This window comes from Tachysurus fulvidraco, chromosome 20 (genome assembly GCF_022655615.1).
Source record: "Tachysurus fulvidraco isolate hzauxx_2018 chromosome 20, HZAU_PFXX_2.0, whole genome shotgun sequence".
In the NCBI taxonomy this organism is placed as follows: domain Eukaryota; kingdom Metazoa; phylum Chordata; class Actinopteri; order Siluriformes; family Bagridae; genus Tachysurus; species Tachysurus fulvidraco.
Window position 1 is genome coordinate 14398954 of NC_062537.1, and position 14399 is coordinate 14413352.

Below are 14399 nucleotides of genomic sequence, written 5' to 3' on the forward strand. Positions count from 1 at the left end.
AAAAACTTCTAAAGAAGATGTGCTACATTACCGAAGCTTCATAAACAGATTTAAACATCGTGTGGTTTTACAAAATAACACGTATGATATTTGTTATATGGTGAATGTTTATATATTAAGTATAATATAGTTAAATGATGACGTGTGAGGAAGATGTTTATTTAGCATTTTTCTCAGGAGTTTCCAGTGTCGGTTTAATCAAAAACATGTATCTTAATAAATAAATAATGCTATATTTGGCAGGTTGCTATGATATTAGGTAAATGAAACACTTTGGCCTGCGCTGGAGGAAAATAAAGCACCCAGTCATGTTTTATTCCTATTTTAACTATTGCCAAGTATATAAAAAGCAGTGTTGTGTTTTTTTATATCCTGCTCTGCTATAAACACTTCATTTTCTGGGGTGTTTTATGAGTGTTCATGTTTAACAGGATGGAGCTGAGGTGTGTTATTGCTGTGATCCGACATGGAGACAGAACTCCCAAGCAGAAGATGAAAATGGAGGTTAGACATCAGAGGTACTGCTTGTTGTCTGTGTTTATCTCCTTATGTTCTGTTTTGAACCATCTTTAACCAAGTGCTATAAAATTAGACTGCTTCAGTACCAGTCCTGTTGCCTCGAGCAGTCCTCGAGCGCATGGTAACATCGGCAGAGCTGATATTACGTTTGCTTCTTATTCCCAGCAAATTAGTGTAAGAAATCTTTCAACTTGCTTGATTCGGGTCTCTTTCAGATTTTTTGACCTCTTCGAGAAATACGAGGGATACAAAAGTGGAAAGCTGAAGCTAAAAAAGCCAAAACAGCTTCAGGTAACAAAGTTTTTATTGAGCACATTTGATGAAAAGTTTCATTATCAGGTATCATACGAATATCTATAAGTGCCTAACCCACTTTATGAATATTACTTCATCTTTCATCACAACAGGAAGTTTTAGACATCGCCAGACAACTGTTGGTTGAACTAGGGCAGAATAATGACACGGAAATTGAAGAAAGCAAAGCCAAACTTGAGCAGCTGAAAACGGTCCTTGAGATGTAAGTGGAGTTCTCCATAATTGTCATCGGCCCATTTTAGAAGTAGACAAAATGTATCTTTAACCTGAAACATATCCTTTTCTGGTGCTTAAAGGTGCCCTTCCACACAAAACCGTCTTTACTTGTATTTTTTGATATGTATTAGGTCCATATGTGTTTGTGTTGTGTCAGTCTGGTCAGTCTGACGTCGTAATGATTGAGCTCATTACTATTCATGAGCTCTCCCACTTGAGAATTCGTGTTCTAGCCTAGGCTACTTATTGCGCTGGGTGAATGAATAGTCATGCTCTCATATCCTAGCGGTTAGCCAATCGGAGCCAAGCAGCATAGCTCATTTTGAATATTCATGAGAACTGGCGCAAATCGAGCTGAAACAAGGTAACCAAGGCATTTTTTCCACAAAGTTACAGAGTCCATGGTAAACTTCAGACATTACCACAAAAGTAATGAAATGCGTGTGGCAGTGCACCTTTAAACATCCTCGCTAATAATTACTACGCTTATATAAGGATTACTTGTTTACTTCTGTTCTACTTGTTTCAGGTACGGCCATTTTTCAGGTATTAATCGCAAGGTCCAATTAACATATCTCCCACATGGATGCCCAAAAACATCCAGTGAAGAGGAAGGTAAGACTTTTCTTATACAGAATTCTCATTCACTGTCAAATGGATGCCAGTGTCGTACAATATGTTGGCGTATACGTGTTTCAGACGTGCGGAGGGACGACCCATCCTTACTGCTGGTGCTGAAATGGGGTGGGGAGTTGACTCCAGCCGGCAGGGTACAGGCAGAGGAACTGGGACGTGCATTTAGGTGTATGTACCCTGGAGGACAAGGTACAGCTACAGGAAAATCAGGAACTTGTATCAATTCCCTGCAACATATTCTTTAACCTCTTTCTTTAGCAAACAGATTCAGAAAAGGGCTTCTTCCCCAAAGGGTTTGCAAGAAGTCTGATGTGAAATAAACTAATTAAATAATCCAATTGCCTCAGACACAGCTGATTAAACAGGCAGTCGGCCGAATCACTGCTTCACTGCAGTAAGCATATTAAGCAATTCCCCAAGTTTCTGTCAAATGTTCTGTAAGCAGTTTACTTTTATTTCTTAAGCCTGTTCTGATGTTAGGTACATAATTAATATTACCTCTGTTTTATCTAAAGCTCTTCCTGTGCTCATTATTTACATATTTTGAGAGCTGCAGTAGACTGTGACTGTGCTTTTCTGTGACCTTGTATGCTAGTTCATTTGGATTCTCTCAGTTCAGAATAAAACTGTGGCCGTATAATCTTGCAGGTGACTATGCAGGTTTCCCTGGCTGTGGCCTGTTGCGTCTGCACAGCACGTATCGGCATGACCTGAAGATCTACGCTTCTGACGAAGGCCGGGTTCAGATGACTGCAGCCGCTTTCGCCAAGGTGAGGTTTGCACGAGTTGTGCAATCATATAAACTGTGTCTCTTCCCTTTCTATACATGCCCTGGAGTTCTAGCCATGGTGTTCAAAAAGTTAGACATTTCAGGAAAAATCCCTGTTACATACATGAACAAAATTTGCTGGTGAAATAATTATGCTTGTTAGCAAGTAAACGTAATGGAGATTAATTACTTTTTTAAATGGATAATATTTAAATTGCCAAATATACCACTTTGTAGTATAACTGCAAATATCAGCTTGACTATTTTGGTACATTCACCACTACACGATGTGATGTTACAGCGTTAACATTTATTACTGATGATAAGCTAGGATGATAAGTCAAATGAAAACCTTAAAATTGCATTATAAATGGAATGAAATAGAATTGAATACATTTTTACTTCTAGAGGAATCTGGACATTTGCATGGAACACTTGCGGGTGATCTAATGGAGATTAAGTAGAAAAATGATGCACTTTTGTCACATATAATTGCAATAAATAGTTCAAAATAAAACAAAAATAGGATTTTCATTTGACTTCCCCTTAGATGGCAAGCGAGGCGATTTATTTAGCCAATAAACTGACACATAGTTATGGTTGGTGAGTGTTACATGATCTGCTTATTATGTTGGCTTTGTAGAAGCCAACATGCTGTTTTCCTATTTACGCTTAGACAAAAATTTATCAACAGTAATAACTCCTCCTAGGACTTTCGAGCCACATGAACCAAATTCGGATATGTTGTAGACCCTGGTCGAAGTTTGTTGCTATTACTTTTCTAAGCGATCTGAGTACCCGTACTTCTACCATTATAAACTTTGGAGGTTTATAACACTGCAAGCTTTTGAACTGTCTACACCAAACTCGGCCAGCTCCTTTAGGGTGATACTCGGTTGTCCCGCAGCCCCGCCCCCAAAATATGCAAAATCAAAAAACTTTTTACAACATGGATATGTGGCGTATCAAAACACTCAGAACAATGAGGGGAACTTCCTCAAGAGTATTCAGATGACGTCACATGCTCGTCTCCACTTACCTCCAAATGCTTTCTGTCAACTTGCCTCCAAAAGTAACACTGAGCCTTATGTCCACTCGCCTCCAAAAAGCACTGGCCTTTGCGAATACTTGCATCGTCAAAGCCAACATCAAAGTTTGTCACGACTTTTCTAAATATAATTTATTTTCATATGTTATTGCAGGCATGATTGTATGTCCCTCACATCCTCAAATTTTGTACCCGCAGGGTCTCTTGGCACTAGAGGGTGAGTTGACACCTATCCTAGTGCAGATGGTGAAAAGTGCCAACATGAACGGTCTCCTGGACAGTGACAGTGACTCTTTAAGCAGCTGCCAACAGAGAGTGAAAGCTCGACTCCATGAGATCCTGCAGAAGGACAGAGACTTCACCCCCGAAGACTATGAAAAGGTTTGCTATTTTTAAATAACACAGAGAAGGAAGAAACTTGCATTTTTCACAAAGCGAGACTTCTAAAGCTCAAAATGTTCTTTTAAGAAATCAGTACAGTGATTAAGTTAAAGTTTTAGTTAGGTTAAGATTGTTTTAAATCTAAAAAGCTTTCAGTGCTTTCCGCTGTCATGGCAGCACAGGCTTGAGGAAGTACATTCTCTGTATTTTCAAGCATTCTTTTGCTTTCAGAACTGACACTTGGAACCTTTTACAATATTTCTTTCTATCCTTGTTTCAAGCCCCAGATTGCCCTGTTTTCGTTTTCAGTTTTTACCCTTTTTTTTGTCACTAGCTGGCTCCAACGACAAGTACATCACTAGTGAAGTCCATGCAGATGATCAAGAACCCAGTAAAGACGTGTGATAAAGTTTATTCCCTCATCCAAAACCTAACACTGCAGATCAGAGAGAGGATGGAAAACCCCAAGTCAGCAGGTACACAGCCAGAACAAGAAGAAAAAGAAAGATTTTAGTTCTCATCCAGCTAGTGTTCGAGTTCTGTCTGTCTCGCTCTTTCTCACCCAGACATCCAGCTGTACCACAGTGAGACTCTGGAGCTGATGCTGCGTCGCTGGTCCAAACTGGAGAAGGACTTCAAGATGAAAAATGGGCGCTACAACATCAGTAAAATCCCGGACATCTACGACTGCATCAAATACGATGTGCAGCACAACAGCTCACTTAAGCTGGACAACACCATGGAGATCTACAGGCTCTCTAAAGCTCTGGCGGATATCGTCATTCCACAGGTGAGGTGAACTCATCTTTGCTGCTCTTCTATGCTTAGGTATCACTTTGCACTGTAAACATGTATAGAGAAGTTACACACTAGCATGGGTCAGTAAAATGCTGTTATATTTTGAACACACTAAGGATTTTAGTTTGCTTCCCTTTCACAGAAACGACAAAGAAACGACTCTGCTTGCACACTAGGTGTTTGATCCATGGCCTTTATGTAATTTCTGCCATTACTTTTATACTATATAGAGCATTCCAACATGAAAGTAAAATACTTTTATTTATAAAACAGCATCACAATAAATTCTGCCATCTTGGAAATATGGACATTGTGTGACAAAAGTTTCATTCCCCCTATTCATATTGTACCATAAGCGGGATTAATTACTTCTGAAAAGGTTGCGTCTGATGGTTGAAAATGTCGAGTGTGTCTGGATGGAAAGGCAATGCGAATAAGAACAGACACATTTTTACAGTGAGTTGTTTTACATTTAGTTTGGGTGGGCTAGCCTCAAAGTGATGTGTTTGGATCTGTCACTTTATTTAGTACTACAGTAGTACTGCAAATTATTATTATTATTTTTTAAACTCTCCTTGCCAGGAATATGGTATTTCTCATCCCGAGAAGCTGGACATTGCTAAAGGCTATTGCACACCGCTGATTCGCAAAATCCGCTCTGACCTCCAGAGAACGCAGGATGATGACACGGTCAATAAACTTCACCCGGTGTAAGCTACAACCAGTTTAGTCTTCTTTTTGTACTCCGTTTAAGGATTGTAGCTACTATGAGGTATTATAAAAACTGGCTCTCCTTCAAACATGTAAGAACTTCTGTAAAAAGATCTGAATATCGGCCATCAAACTGTAAACAATATCGAATATATTAGTCTCTTGACCTTAGGGCAAAAAAAAAAAGTTGCCCAGATATAGCATAGCATTACAAATTTTAGAAGAAAAAATGTTTTAATAAATTGTATTGATTTGTTTTTATTGATTGATTCATTTTATATGTTGAATATACTTTCATTTGTTTTCTGTCCGAGCGTCTCTGAGTCACTGTGGTCTGTTTGCAGTTATTCCAGAGGAGTCATGTCTCCAGAGCGTCATGTCCGCACCAGGCTCTACTTCACCAGTGAGAGTCACGTGCACTCTCTACTCTCCATCCTACGCTACGGAGCTCTTTGTGATGTAAGCAGGCTATACTATAATCTTCATAATCAATCTTCTCTGCACTGGTCTAATTGTTAGAAAACCTCATCACTACAAGCTACACGCTACCCTTTTGACGTAAAAGCCAATAACGTTTCACCCTTGAATTTGCGACTGCAGCATCATTTTATTAGTCATGCTCTGGTTTTGATTTTCACATCGCTTGCATGTGATGAATGCTTTTTGAAGGAGACCAAAGATGAGCAGTGGAAGAGGGCCATGGACTACCTGAAAGTGGTCAGTGAGCTGAACTACATGACCCAGATTGTGATAATGTTGTATGAGGATCCCAATAAGGTAAACGCCGCAGTCTATCTCCTCTCGTAAAGTCAGTATGGAGCTCCTGCTTCAGATGATGATGCATTTTGTATAATGCCTCCTGTGTCATTTCTAGGATCCATCATCAGAGGAGCGTTTTCATGTGGAGCTGCATTTCAGTCCAGGAGCAAAAGGTTGTGAGGAGGATAAAAACCTGCCGTCAGGATTTGGCTACAGACCAGCATCTAGAGAGGTCAGACCTAGCTGACTGGATATTTGATGTCTTCTGTCTTGCTGATTCTGCAAACAATGCAGTGACTGACTGAGCTATTAAGACATTTCAGCTCAGGCTTTCATTTGATGTAAAGAAGCTGAAAAGGACATTTTAGAGCAGACATATTGCTCCTGTATTCGGGATGAAATGCTTCGGTTATGGCGCAGTTGATTGTATCATCACGTTAAATTGCTTCATTGAACCGAAACAAAAAAAAATGCAGTATCCTTAAAAAAAACACTTAAAACAATATAAGTTAAAACTAATGTATGTTTTTCAAATCTACAATTATTTTTATTTCATGTACTCAATCTTGGAGAAAAATGACAGTGGGTAAATATTCCAACCGTAACAATGTGACACTTTGGTCTCAGAACGAAGGCTCCAAAAAGAAGTTGCAGAACGACAGCGATGAGGAGTCGAGTAATTTAAAGCGGGACGAGCCAGATCGAGCCCTCGTCATGTTCCGACCCATGGTGTCCGACCCCATCTACATTCACAGGAAGTCCCCTCTTCCACGTTCCAAAAAGATCGGCTCTGTAGAAGTAAGTGCCGTTTGTCTCACCTGAATTTGTCTTTTTGTCGTCCCCCCCTGTGATTTAACAGTGCTGTACAAAATCAGGATCATCTGAAAACTTGTACTTATTTATCTTATTTTAAATTGTTGTGTTTTTCTGGGGATATGGTTTGTCTGATCAAGTTTTGAGCAGAGACGATTTCTTTAAACTAGATTTGTTTAGCATGTATTTTTTTTTCTTCTATATTGAGATTTACTATGTAGATATACATTTGTGAATAACACCTCTGTGTTTTATCTGCTGTGTTTAGGGTTGTATATATTTATTATTCTTTCTGCAACGTGTACATGTCATGTAAAAATGGTCTTTTTACTTCCAGTTTCATGAAAGGACTTTCTAACTGTTTAGATTAGATTTTTTTTTCTTCCCTTTTTAGAATTTTAAGTTAAGTGGATTGAGGAAAAAAACACATTGAAACTAATAACCATCTCATGCCATAATAATACACTAAAATTCACAAGATCCAAAATATGACTGTTGAATGATTTAGCATGTTATTATTAGAATTTGGCAAATCATCGCCAATCATGTTTAATGATTGCATATTGATGAACTGTGGTATTATTAAAGTGGTCAGTGTGTTACACTACCATTGCATAGCATATTATTATACTTTTATTTTCTAAAAGCCACAGAGGTTGTACTACTAGATTGTATGTATGTGCTGTACTTCAACTCTTCTGTTTAAATTCCTGGGAATTATTTTCTTTTTTGTGATTAACATTGATTCCTGTGTTTGACTTATGATAAAGCTCTATTCTAATATTATTATAGAAATTTCTAGAATTGTTAATTATGACTAGGGTCCAAACCAGTTATGATCATTGCCTGGCAAATATGCTGTTTAATAACTGTCAGTTTTTTCTGCCCAGATATTTTTTTTTATTATTTGTTCCTATATTTATTTATTTTTTTGTTGTCTTTTTAGTCCCCATTGCAGACAGACTTTATCAAGACCTCTACTGGCAAAGTATGAGTGCAAAGCGTTTTCTGTTTTGTTTGTTTGTTTGCTTTTTGTTTTTTCCTCACAGATCAAAAGGGCGTATGTTGTGAATGTTGATGGGACTCGTAGCTAGACTGTTGTTAACGTTGCATGACTGTGCTGTTTCTGCCCCCTCTCTCACTTCCAGGAAGAAAGCCCCCTGAGTGTGTCTAGCCCTGAGTCTATTGGTACCTGGATACATTACACCTGTGGTGTTGGTACTGGGCGTCGAAGACGCAGATCAGGGGACCAAATAACTTCCTCCCCTGTCTCCCCCAAATCACTGGCTTTCACATCCAGTATTTTTGGCTCATGGCAACAGGTTTTTACAAATTTAATTCATTCTTCACAATCGCTAACTCCTTGTTCATGCGCACCAGAGAAACCTGACGGCAGTCAGCAAGGACATCTAATCAGCAGATCAATTAAAAGAGAGTACATATTTTTTTAAAATCATTTTTTCTTTTTGGTTTTGCCGTTTTTCATTCCACTTAAAGAGGAATTCAAGAGAAAGGAGGCATCTGAATAACCAACCTCTAAGACACATCCAGTTTCGTGAACGCTCGTAGTGTCCACTAACAGCGGAGGAATTCGGGTCAGAGTTGCATGTTTATAATTTTGTAACGTGTTTTTCCCTCACTGCCATCATGTGTGGTGCAACCCTGAGACCGGTCTTTTGAACCGGTTGCCTGCAGGTTACGACCACAGACCATCCACCTCTTTGTACGGTTGACTCCGAAGCCTGTGGTTCCTCATTCTTCTGCACTCATGTCTAAAACAGGTCTTGCGTTGTCATGGCCGCATGCATTTCGAAATTTATTTTTAAGGCGTGGCTCTTATTTTGTGAAATGTTTACCTTTTGTTTTGCTGTAACGTTTTCTCATTAGCATCCTTTCTTACCAGTGCTTTTAAAGCTGAACGTAGAGTGCCACCTTATCTGCAGCATTCTGCTTTGTGCTGGAGCTTCATTCCTTCAGCCTTTCTCTTCTGCTAACCATTAGAACCCCTACGTTAACAAGCTGTCTGCTGAGGCACTGTGAAAGAAAAGGCATATTTAGTTTTCTGATTATCCATCACAGAGTCATATTTATCCTGGTAGCTCTTTTCATTCATCTGCTGACTCTCATTAGTTGTCCTTTGCAACCTGCTCCATTTCAGTTTCCAAGAATTTTCTTCCCTTCCGTTTGGTTGCTGTACAATTTGTGGTTTTTAATATTTTTGGTTGGATGTTTTGCCCCTCCATTCTCCCAGCTCTTGCCTTTTCCAAAGATGAAGTCCGTCACTGCTTTGGCACGTTTATTGCTTTTTGGTTACTCTTCTCCACCAGGAGATCTGTAGCAAGATCCTACTAATGTTTCTATCATTTATTGTCCAAAAAACTAGAACATGACTAAAGAAGTAGGGAGTGTGGAGCTCATGTCACATCATCAGTCACATTGTACTTTAGGTTTTACATCCCCATCTTGTGAGAGACCGTATATGATATTCTATATTCTTTATATCTCAGTCCTGAGCTTTATTAATAGTAGTGTGTAGTTTGGGATTTGTTTAAATGAATGTTCTGATCATCTGAAATGTGTGTTCTTTTGGCTATAAATCAGTTTGGCATTATAGGTTTGTGTAAAATTTTTGCATAACTTTATCAAAAAATGTTACACATTGAAATAGTTTTGTCTTTTTAACATGTGACAATTTCTCTGAAAGCTGTAAGTACAAAGTATTATAGAAATACTAGAAGCTATAGGCCATGTATAGCTGTATAATCATAATGATAATATTATAAATATAAAAAATAAGAAATCTAATAACAGGGAATCAATCAAAAACTATTATATTCTGAATTTTAAGACTTGTTTGGAAGTTTATCATTACAGTAATGCATATTTAAGTTTTTTGCTGCTCAGTGGTTTCTCTGAGCTGCAGGTAAGTCATGGCAGGTGTAAGTGCAGCTTGATTAGCCCTCCATTGTGTCTTCTTTCCACCATCCCGCCTCCAGCTCTCATTTTTCCAGTCCCTTGGATCCTGTACTCGCATCTCTCCTGTATTTCCTGTCCGATCAGAGAGGATCCAGCCATTTCAAGCCTTGGTTTTGCACGAAACAGTACAACAGAAACATAAAAGCTCCTCCTTCTTCCTTTTTTTCCCCCCCAACCACAGGTGCAAGTGCCTATTTGGTTCGAGTTGTGCCGTGTTGATTTGTGGAATCTCTGCAAACTGTTGCCATGTCTATCACCATTTCCCTTTGCATCTCCTATCTCACTTTGTCTTGTGCTTCATCCTGTATCTGAATGTCTTGCACGGAATGGACTCTCTGGCCATGGGATTTTGCACGATCCATTTACTTCTCATGTTGTCTTTCTGTTGTCCTTGTTGCCTGTACTAACACTTGTAATGTGGCTTATTAACTATTGTCTACCTGGAAAAGACCTATTTCTTACATACCAAAGGTTTCAGGATATCTAGAGTCTGTTATCTCCTTTCAAATTGTAAGGTTAATTGAACAGCTCACGTTTGTTTTTGGGGCCTTTCAGGTTCTTTCGGAGAACAACAGTCACGCAAGACCAGGCAGACTTCACACAGATCAGAAGCTCACCACTGGAATAGGTAAGCTGTCTCTTTTCACCTAAATTTTTTTTTCCAAAATTAGACGTAGACCTTGAAGTAAACGCTGACTTAAGCATCTTAAGTATCATGATACCTTAAATGTGCTTTGCCGTTAAAGTAATGTGTTGTTGTTTATTTCTTCTGGCTTAATGTTGTGTACTGTGTGATCGTCATATTGTTGTTCATGTCATGTTTCCTGAAGAAATAATGAGTGAAGCCATAAAGTAATATTGTGTCTTTCCATTTCAACCCTTCGCTCTGTGTCATGGCTTTGTGCCTCTTCTAGCACTTTTAGAGTGCCTCCTTTGTACAGGCTGTTCTCTGCTGATCCTCTGGCACCCAGTGATTAATTACTAAAGGTGTTATGTTGTATTTAACTTTAATACTCCCAATTGGCATAATCGGAATCTGAACATCCTTCTAGATCAAGATTTTTGCCACATAGCCATCTAATACAGTGCTGACTCACTTTCTCTCATATATGCTGGTAATGTCCTTTGTGTATGTTTACTGCCTATGAGGCAGTAGTGACATTGATTATTTGGTGGAGAGCAAGCCATCTCTGCAGTTTTGTCTTCTGTTGAAATGGCTCTGTTTCAGACTCGGCGAACACTTTACCTGGTTATGTTATCTGCCTAGGTTACCTGTGGTATATAAATATGTAGAGGGATATTGCAGGAAGAAACAACATTTTATTTATTCATTTTCATGTTCAGAAAATGAAAAGAGAAAATGAGCCCAGCATATTAATTTTTTTGTAATTTATTATTATTATTATTATTATTATTATTATTATTATTATTATTATTATTAGTAGTAGTAGTAGTAGTAGTAGTAGTAGTAGTATTGTAGTTGTTACTATTATTATTATTGTCATTACATTATTAATATCGTCATAATAATTATAATAATAGGGTGTACCAGAATTTCGGTTGCTAAAAAAATTCAGTTTCAGAGGAAAAAAAATCGTATGAACTTAGAATGAAATATTTTGTGGGGTTTTTTTGGGCATGAATGTTGGTTTGACAGGAATTTTCATTGTAGACCATCACTCTTTTATGTGCTTTCTAGCTGATGTATTCATAGCAGTCTTACTATATCTACATTATGAGAGTACCTATTTTATTTTATTGTAACCATGTAGTAGATGCAGTATAGTTTTGTAGCGATGATGAAAACAAGATGTAAACACAAGAGCTCAGCTTATCTTGTAAACCTGTTCGTTATGAGCAGGACAAACGACATTACTGTCATTATGGGATCTTTTTTAACGAGGCTGCACAAGTCTTTCTGTGGCAAGAATCTCGTAGACGTGCATGCTGCATGCATTGCGAGGTGTGGCTCCTAGAACACACGACTGCTCTATGTATCTTCTCTAACTCCCATCAGGGTCTCATTGTGCTGGCCTGTTTAGCACCATGGTGCTGGGAGGCTCCTCCAGCGCCCCTAACCTACAAGATTATGCTCGCACACACCGTAAAAAGCTGACCTCTTCTGCCTTCTTAGATGGTATGTGCAAACATGCGCACACATCATTTTTTTTTTTTGTTTGTTTGTTTTTGTTTTTAAAAAGGTGAACCCTCATCCCCTCTAGTAAGGAATCCTGGAAGCTCCCCTTTTCTGTGTTGTGTTTAAGGCCTTCCTTTTTTTTTTAATTTTTAATTTTTATTATTATTTTTTTTAATATTTTTTTTTAATATTGGTTGTGTGAAGCGATTTTGTTGGAATTTTTTTATTATTTGGTCATTAAATTTATTTTAAATATCAATTTTAAATGATATACCTTTCATATAAAGTAAAATATAATGTACAACAATTTAGGTACAAGATTTTTAAAAGGTCTGTTTTAAACTAATAAGAGTCACTTAAAATATGCTATATTATATTTATTTATTTATTTATTAAGCATATGCAATTAGCAAAAGTGATTTAAAACTGATTCAGTTACAATTGTACTGCTAAGCAGTTCAGGGTTATGATCAGTTTCACAGTTTGCTGGAGTTGCCACTGCTGGGTAGTCAGGCTAAATATTTTTAGCATATTTTTTTTATATGTCTAAAAAGTAAAGCCAGAATGAAGTGCCTTTTGTCCTAATCTTGACCGTGACCCAAGAAACAGTGGTACATATTACTCATGACTGAGTTAAACATCAAGGTGATGCATTCAACCCTATTGACCTGTATGATATTGCAAACATGCAAACATCAGGTCAAGTAATGAGCCAGTTAAACACATCCAAAATCTCATGTAGCAAAGTGGACATAAGCCTTATCTTTTCAGTATGTCTAAATTGTGGATCTTGTGATTAGAATGGCATTGCATTTGGATTAAAAGCACATATTTTGGTGAGTCGTTCTGATTTGAAGCCTTGTGTGTTGTTAATTAGTGGCCAGTAGAAATGGTTTTTGTGTAGAGGTACCTTGAAATCCAGGCGGTTGGTTTTTTTTTTGTCCTTTTTTTTGGGGCTGTGATCGTAATGAGCCACATTGCTGTATAGACAAACAAATAACAAGCTGTAAACAAAATAAAGTGCTTACATTTAAGTAAACAGGTAAGATGGGAAACATGAATACGTTTGCAGTCAGATAAGTTTTGGGTGGAATGAGTATTCATGTCACCATCCATGTGGATACCTGCTTCTTCTGTTTTCACTGTACCCTAATAGCATCCTGCTGCTGTTTACAAAATCCGATAACCAAAGTGATTTGGAACATCTTTAAAAAATTAAAAATTCACAGCAGTCTGCCTGACAGAATCCCAACACATCTAACTCACTAAATTTGAGCACTCCACTTATTTCTTTTTCTCCCTCTCCTGCATGCCCACTAACTGTTGATTTTTATTTCTGCCCTTTTCTTAGCCCTTTTTCTGTTAGTTGTTGTACATTTCAGGTACCTGTGTTTCTCTTTCTCAGAGGCCACCCGTGGTTCTGCTGTAAAAAGATTTTCTATCTCATTTGCGCGACACCCAACCAATGGTATGTTTGCTTTTGTTAATTCCCAGTACATCCTTCTTCCCATCATCCCCATTATTTTGTTCTGGATATAGACTCCTTTCAGTTTCTCAACTAACTCCAGAGCAGTGCAAATGGATTACAGCCATGAGTGTTGAAGTGGCTAAAATGCTTGTGCAGCCCTTCAGAGACCATGTGCTTTTCCAAACCCTTTCACTCAGTTCTGCTAAGTGTAAGACGGCCTGGGAAAACCGGAGTTCTGGAAAACAGCTAAAAAAAAATCTGGTTTGCAATCTAATTGCAGTAATTAATATACTTTGAAATCCCTACATTTAGAAATCCTAAACATTTTTTTCTATCCTTGCCTTGGTTTCTACCTGCAAACATCAGGTCAAGTAATGAGCCAGTTAAACACATCCAAAATCTCATGTAGCAAAGTGGACATAAGCCTTATCTTTTCAGTTTATAACCAAGTACCAACCTTCATGATTTCTCCATTCACATCAACAAAACGAAGGGAAGTTTTGTTTGCTTACGCACTCTTTACAGATGAGAGAGGAGGATAGCAGGTTTTAAATGACCTAATTTAAAGCATTTAACCGACTGAAGGAATTGGCTGAGTACCAATGGCAGTATGAACTCAAAACAGTGTCGAGACAAAGACAAGACGTGTTTAAATCTTGCAAGCAACTTTTTACCTCAGGTGATGAAGCAGAGCCTTAATGGGATAATGCTTATCGTCAACTTATAATTTTGTGACACAGTAAAGTTGACAATCCATTAGTAGATTGGGTTTAGATGTGGATGTAAGCAGGGTGCCTTTCTGTGGATAACCACACACAACAGTATTTGTGGTTCTTATATATATAACGGAGAA

At 38.1% G+C, this 14399-nt stretch overlaps 1 protein-coding gene across 9 annotated transcripts in view; it reads left to right on the forward strand.

Annotated features, from left to right (window-relative positions):
* Positions 1–14399, forward strand: part of ppip5k2 (diphosphoinositol pentakisphosphate kinase 2) — a 32472-nt gene that overhangs the window by 12078 nt on the left and 5995 nt on the right. For 2 of the 9 annotated variants that reach the window (XM_047804570.1, XM_027141018.2), the window contains exons 11-27: positions 432–518; positions 735–810; positions 927–1036; positions 1580–1665; positions 1750–1875; positions 2335–2456; positions 3702–3884; positions 4219–4360; positions 4451–4674; positions 5265–5392; positions 5738–5852; positions 6063–6170; positions 6268–6384; positions 6780–6950; positions 8114–8287; positions 10497–10569; positions 11959–12078. In XM_047804570.1, the coding sequence (XP_047660526.1) occupies positions 432–518; positions 735–810; positions 927–1036; positions 1580–1665; positions 1750–1875; positions 2335–2456; positions 3702–3884; positions 4219–4360; positions 4451–4674; positions 5265–5392; positions 5738–5852; positions 6063–6170; positions 6268–6384; positions 6780–6950; positions 8114–8287; positions 10497–10569; positions 11959–12078 (2162 nt within the window). Of the gene's footprint in view, positions 1–431; positions 519–734; positions 811–926; positions 1037–1579; positions 1666–1749; positions 1876–2334; positions 2457–3701; positions 3885–4218; positions 4361–4450; positions 4675–5264; positions 5393–5737; positions 5853–6062; positions 6171–6267; positions 6385–6779; positions 6951–7911; positions 7954–8113; positions 8288–10496; positions 10570–11958; positions 12079–13483; positions 13547–14399 lie in introns of all 9 variants that reach the window. The other 7 variants (XM_047804571.1, XM_027141017.2, XM_027141019.2 and 4 more) reach the window with 7 other exon arrangements.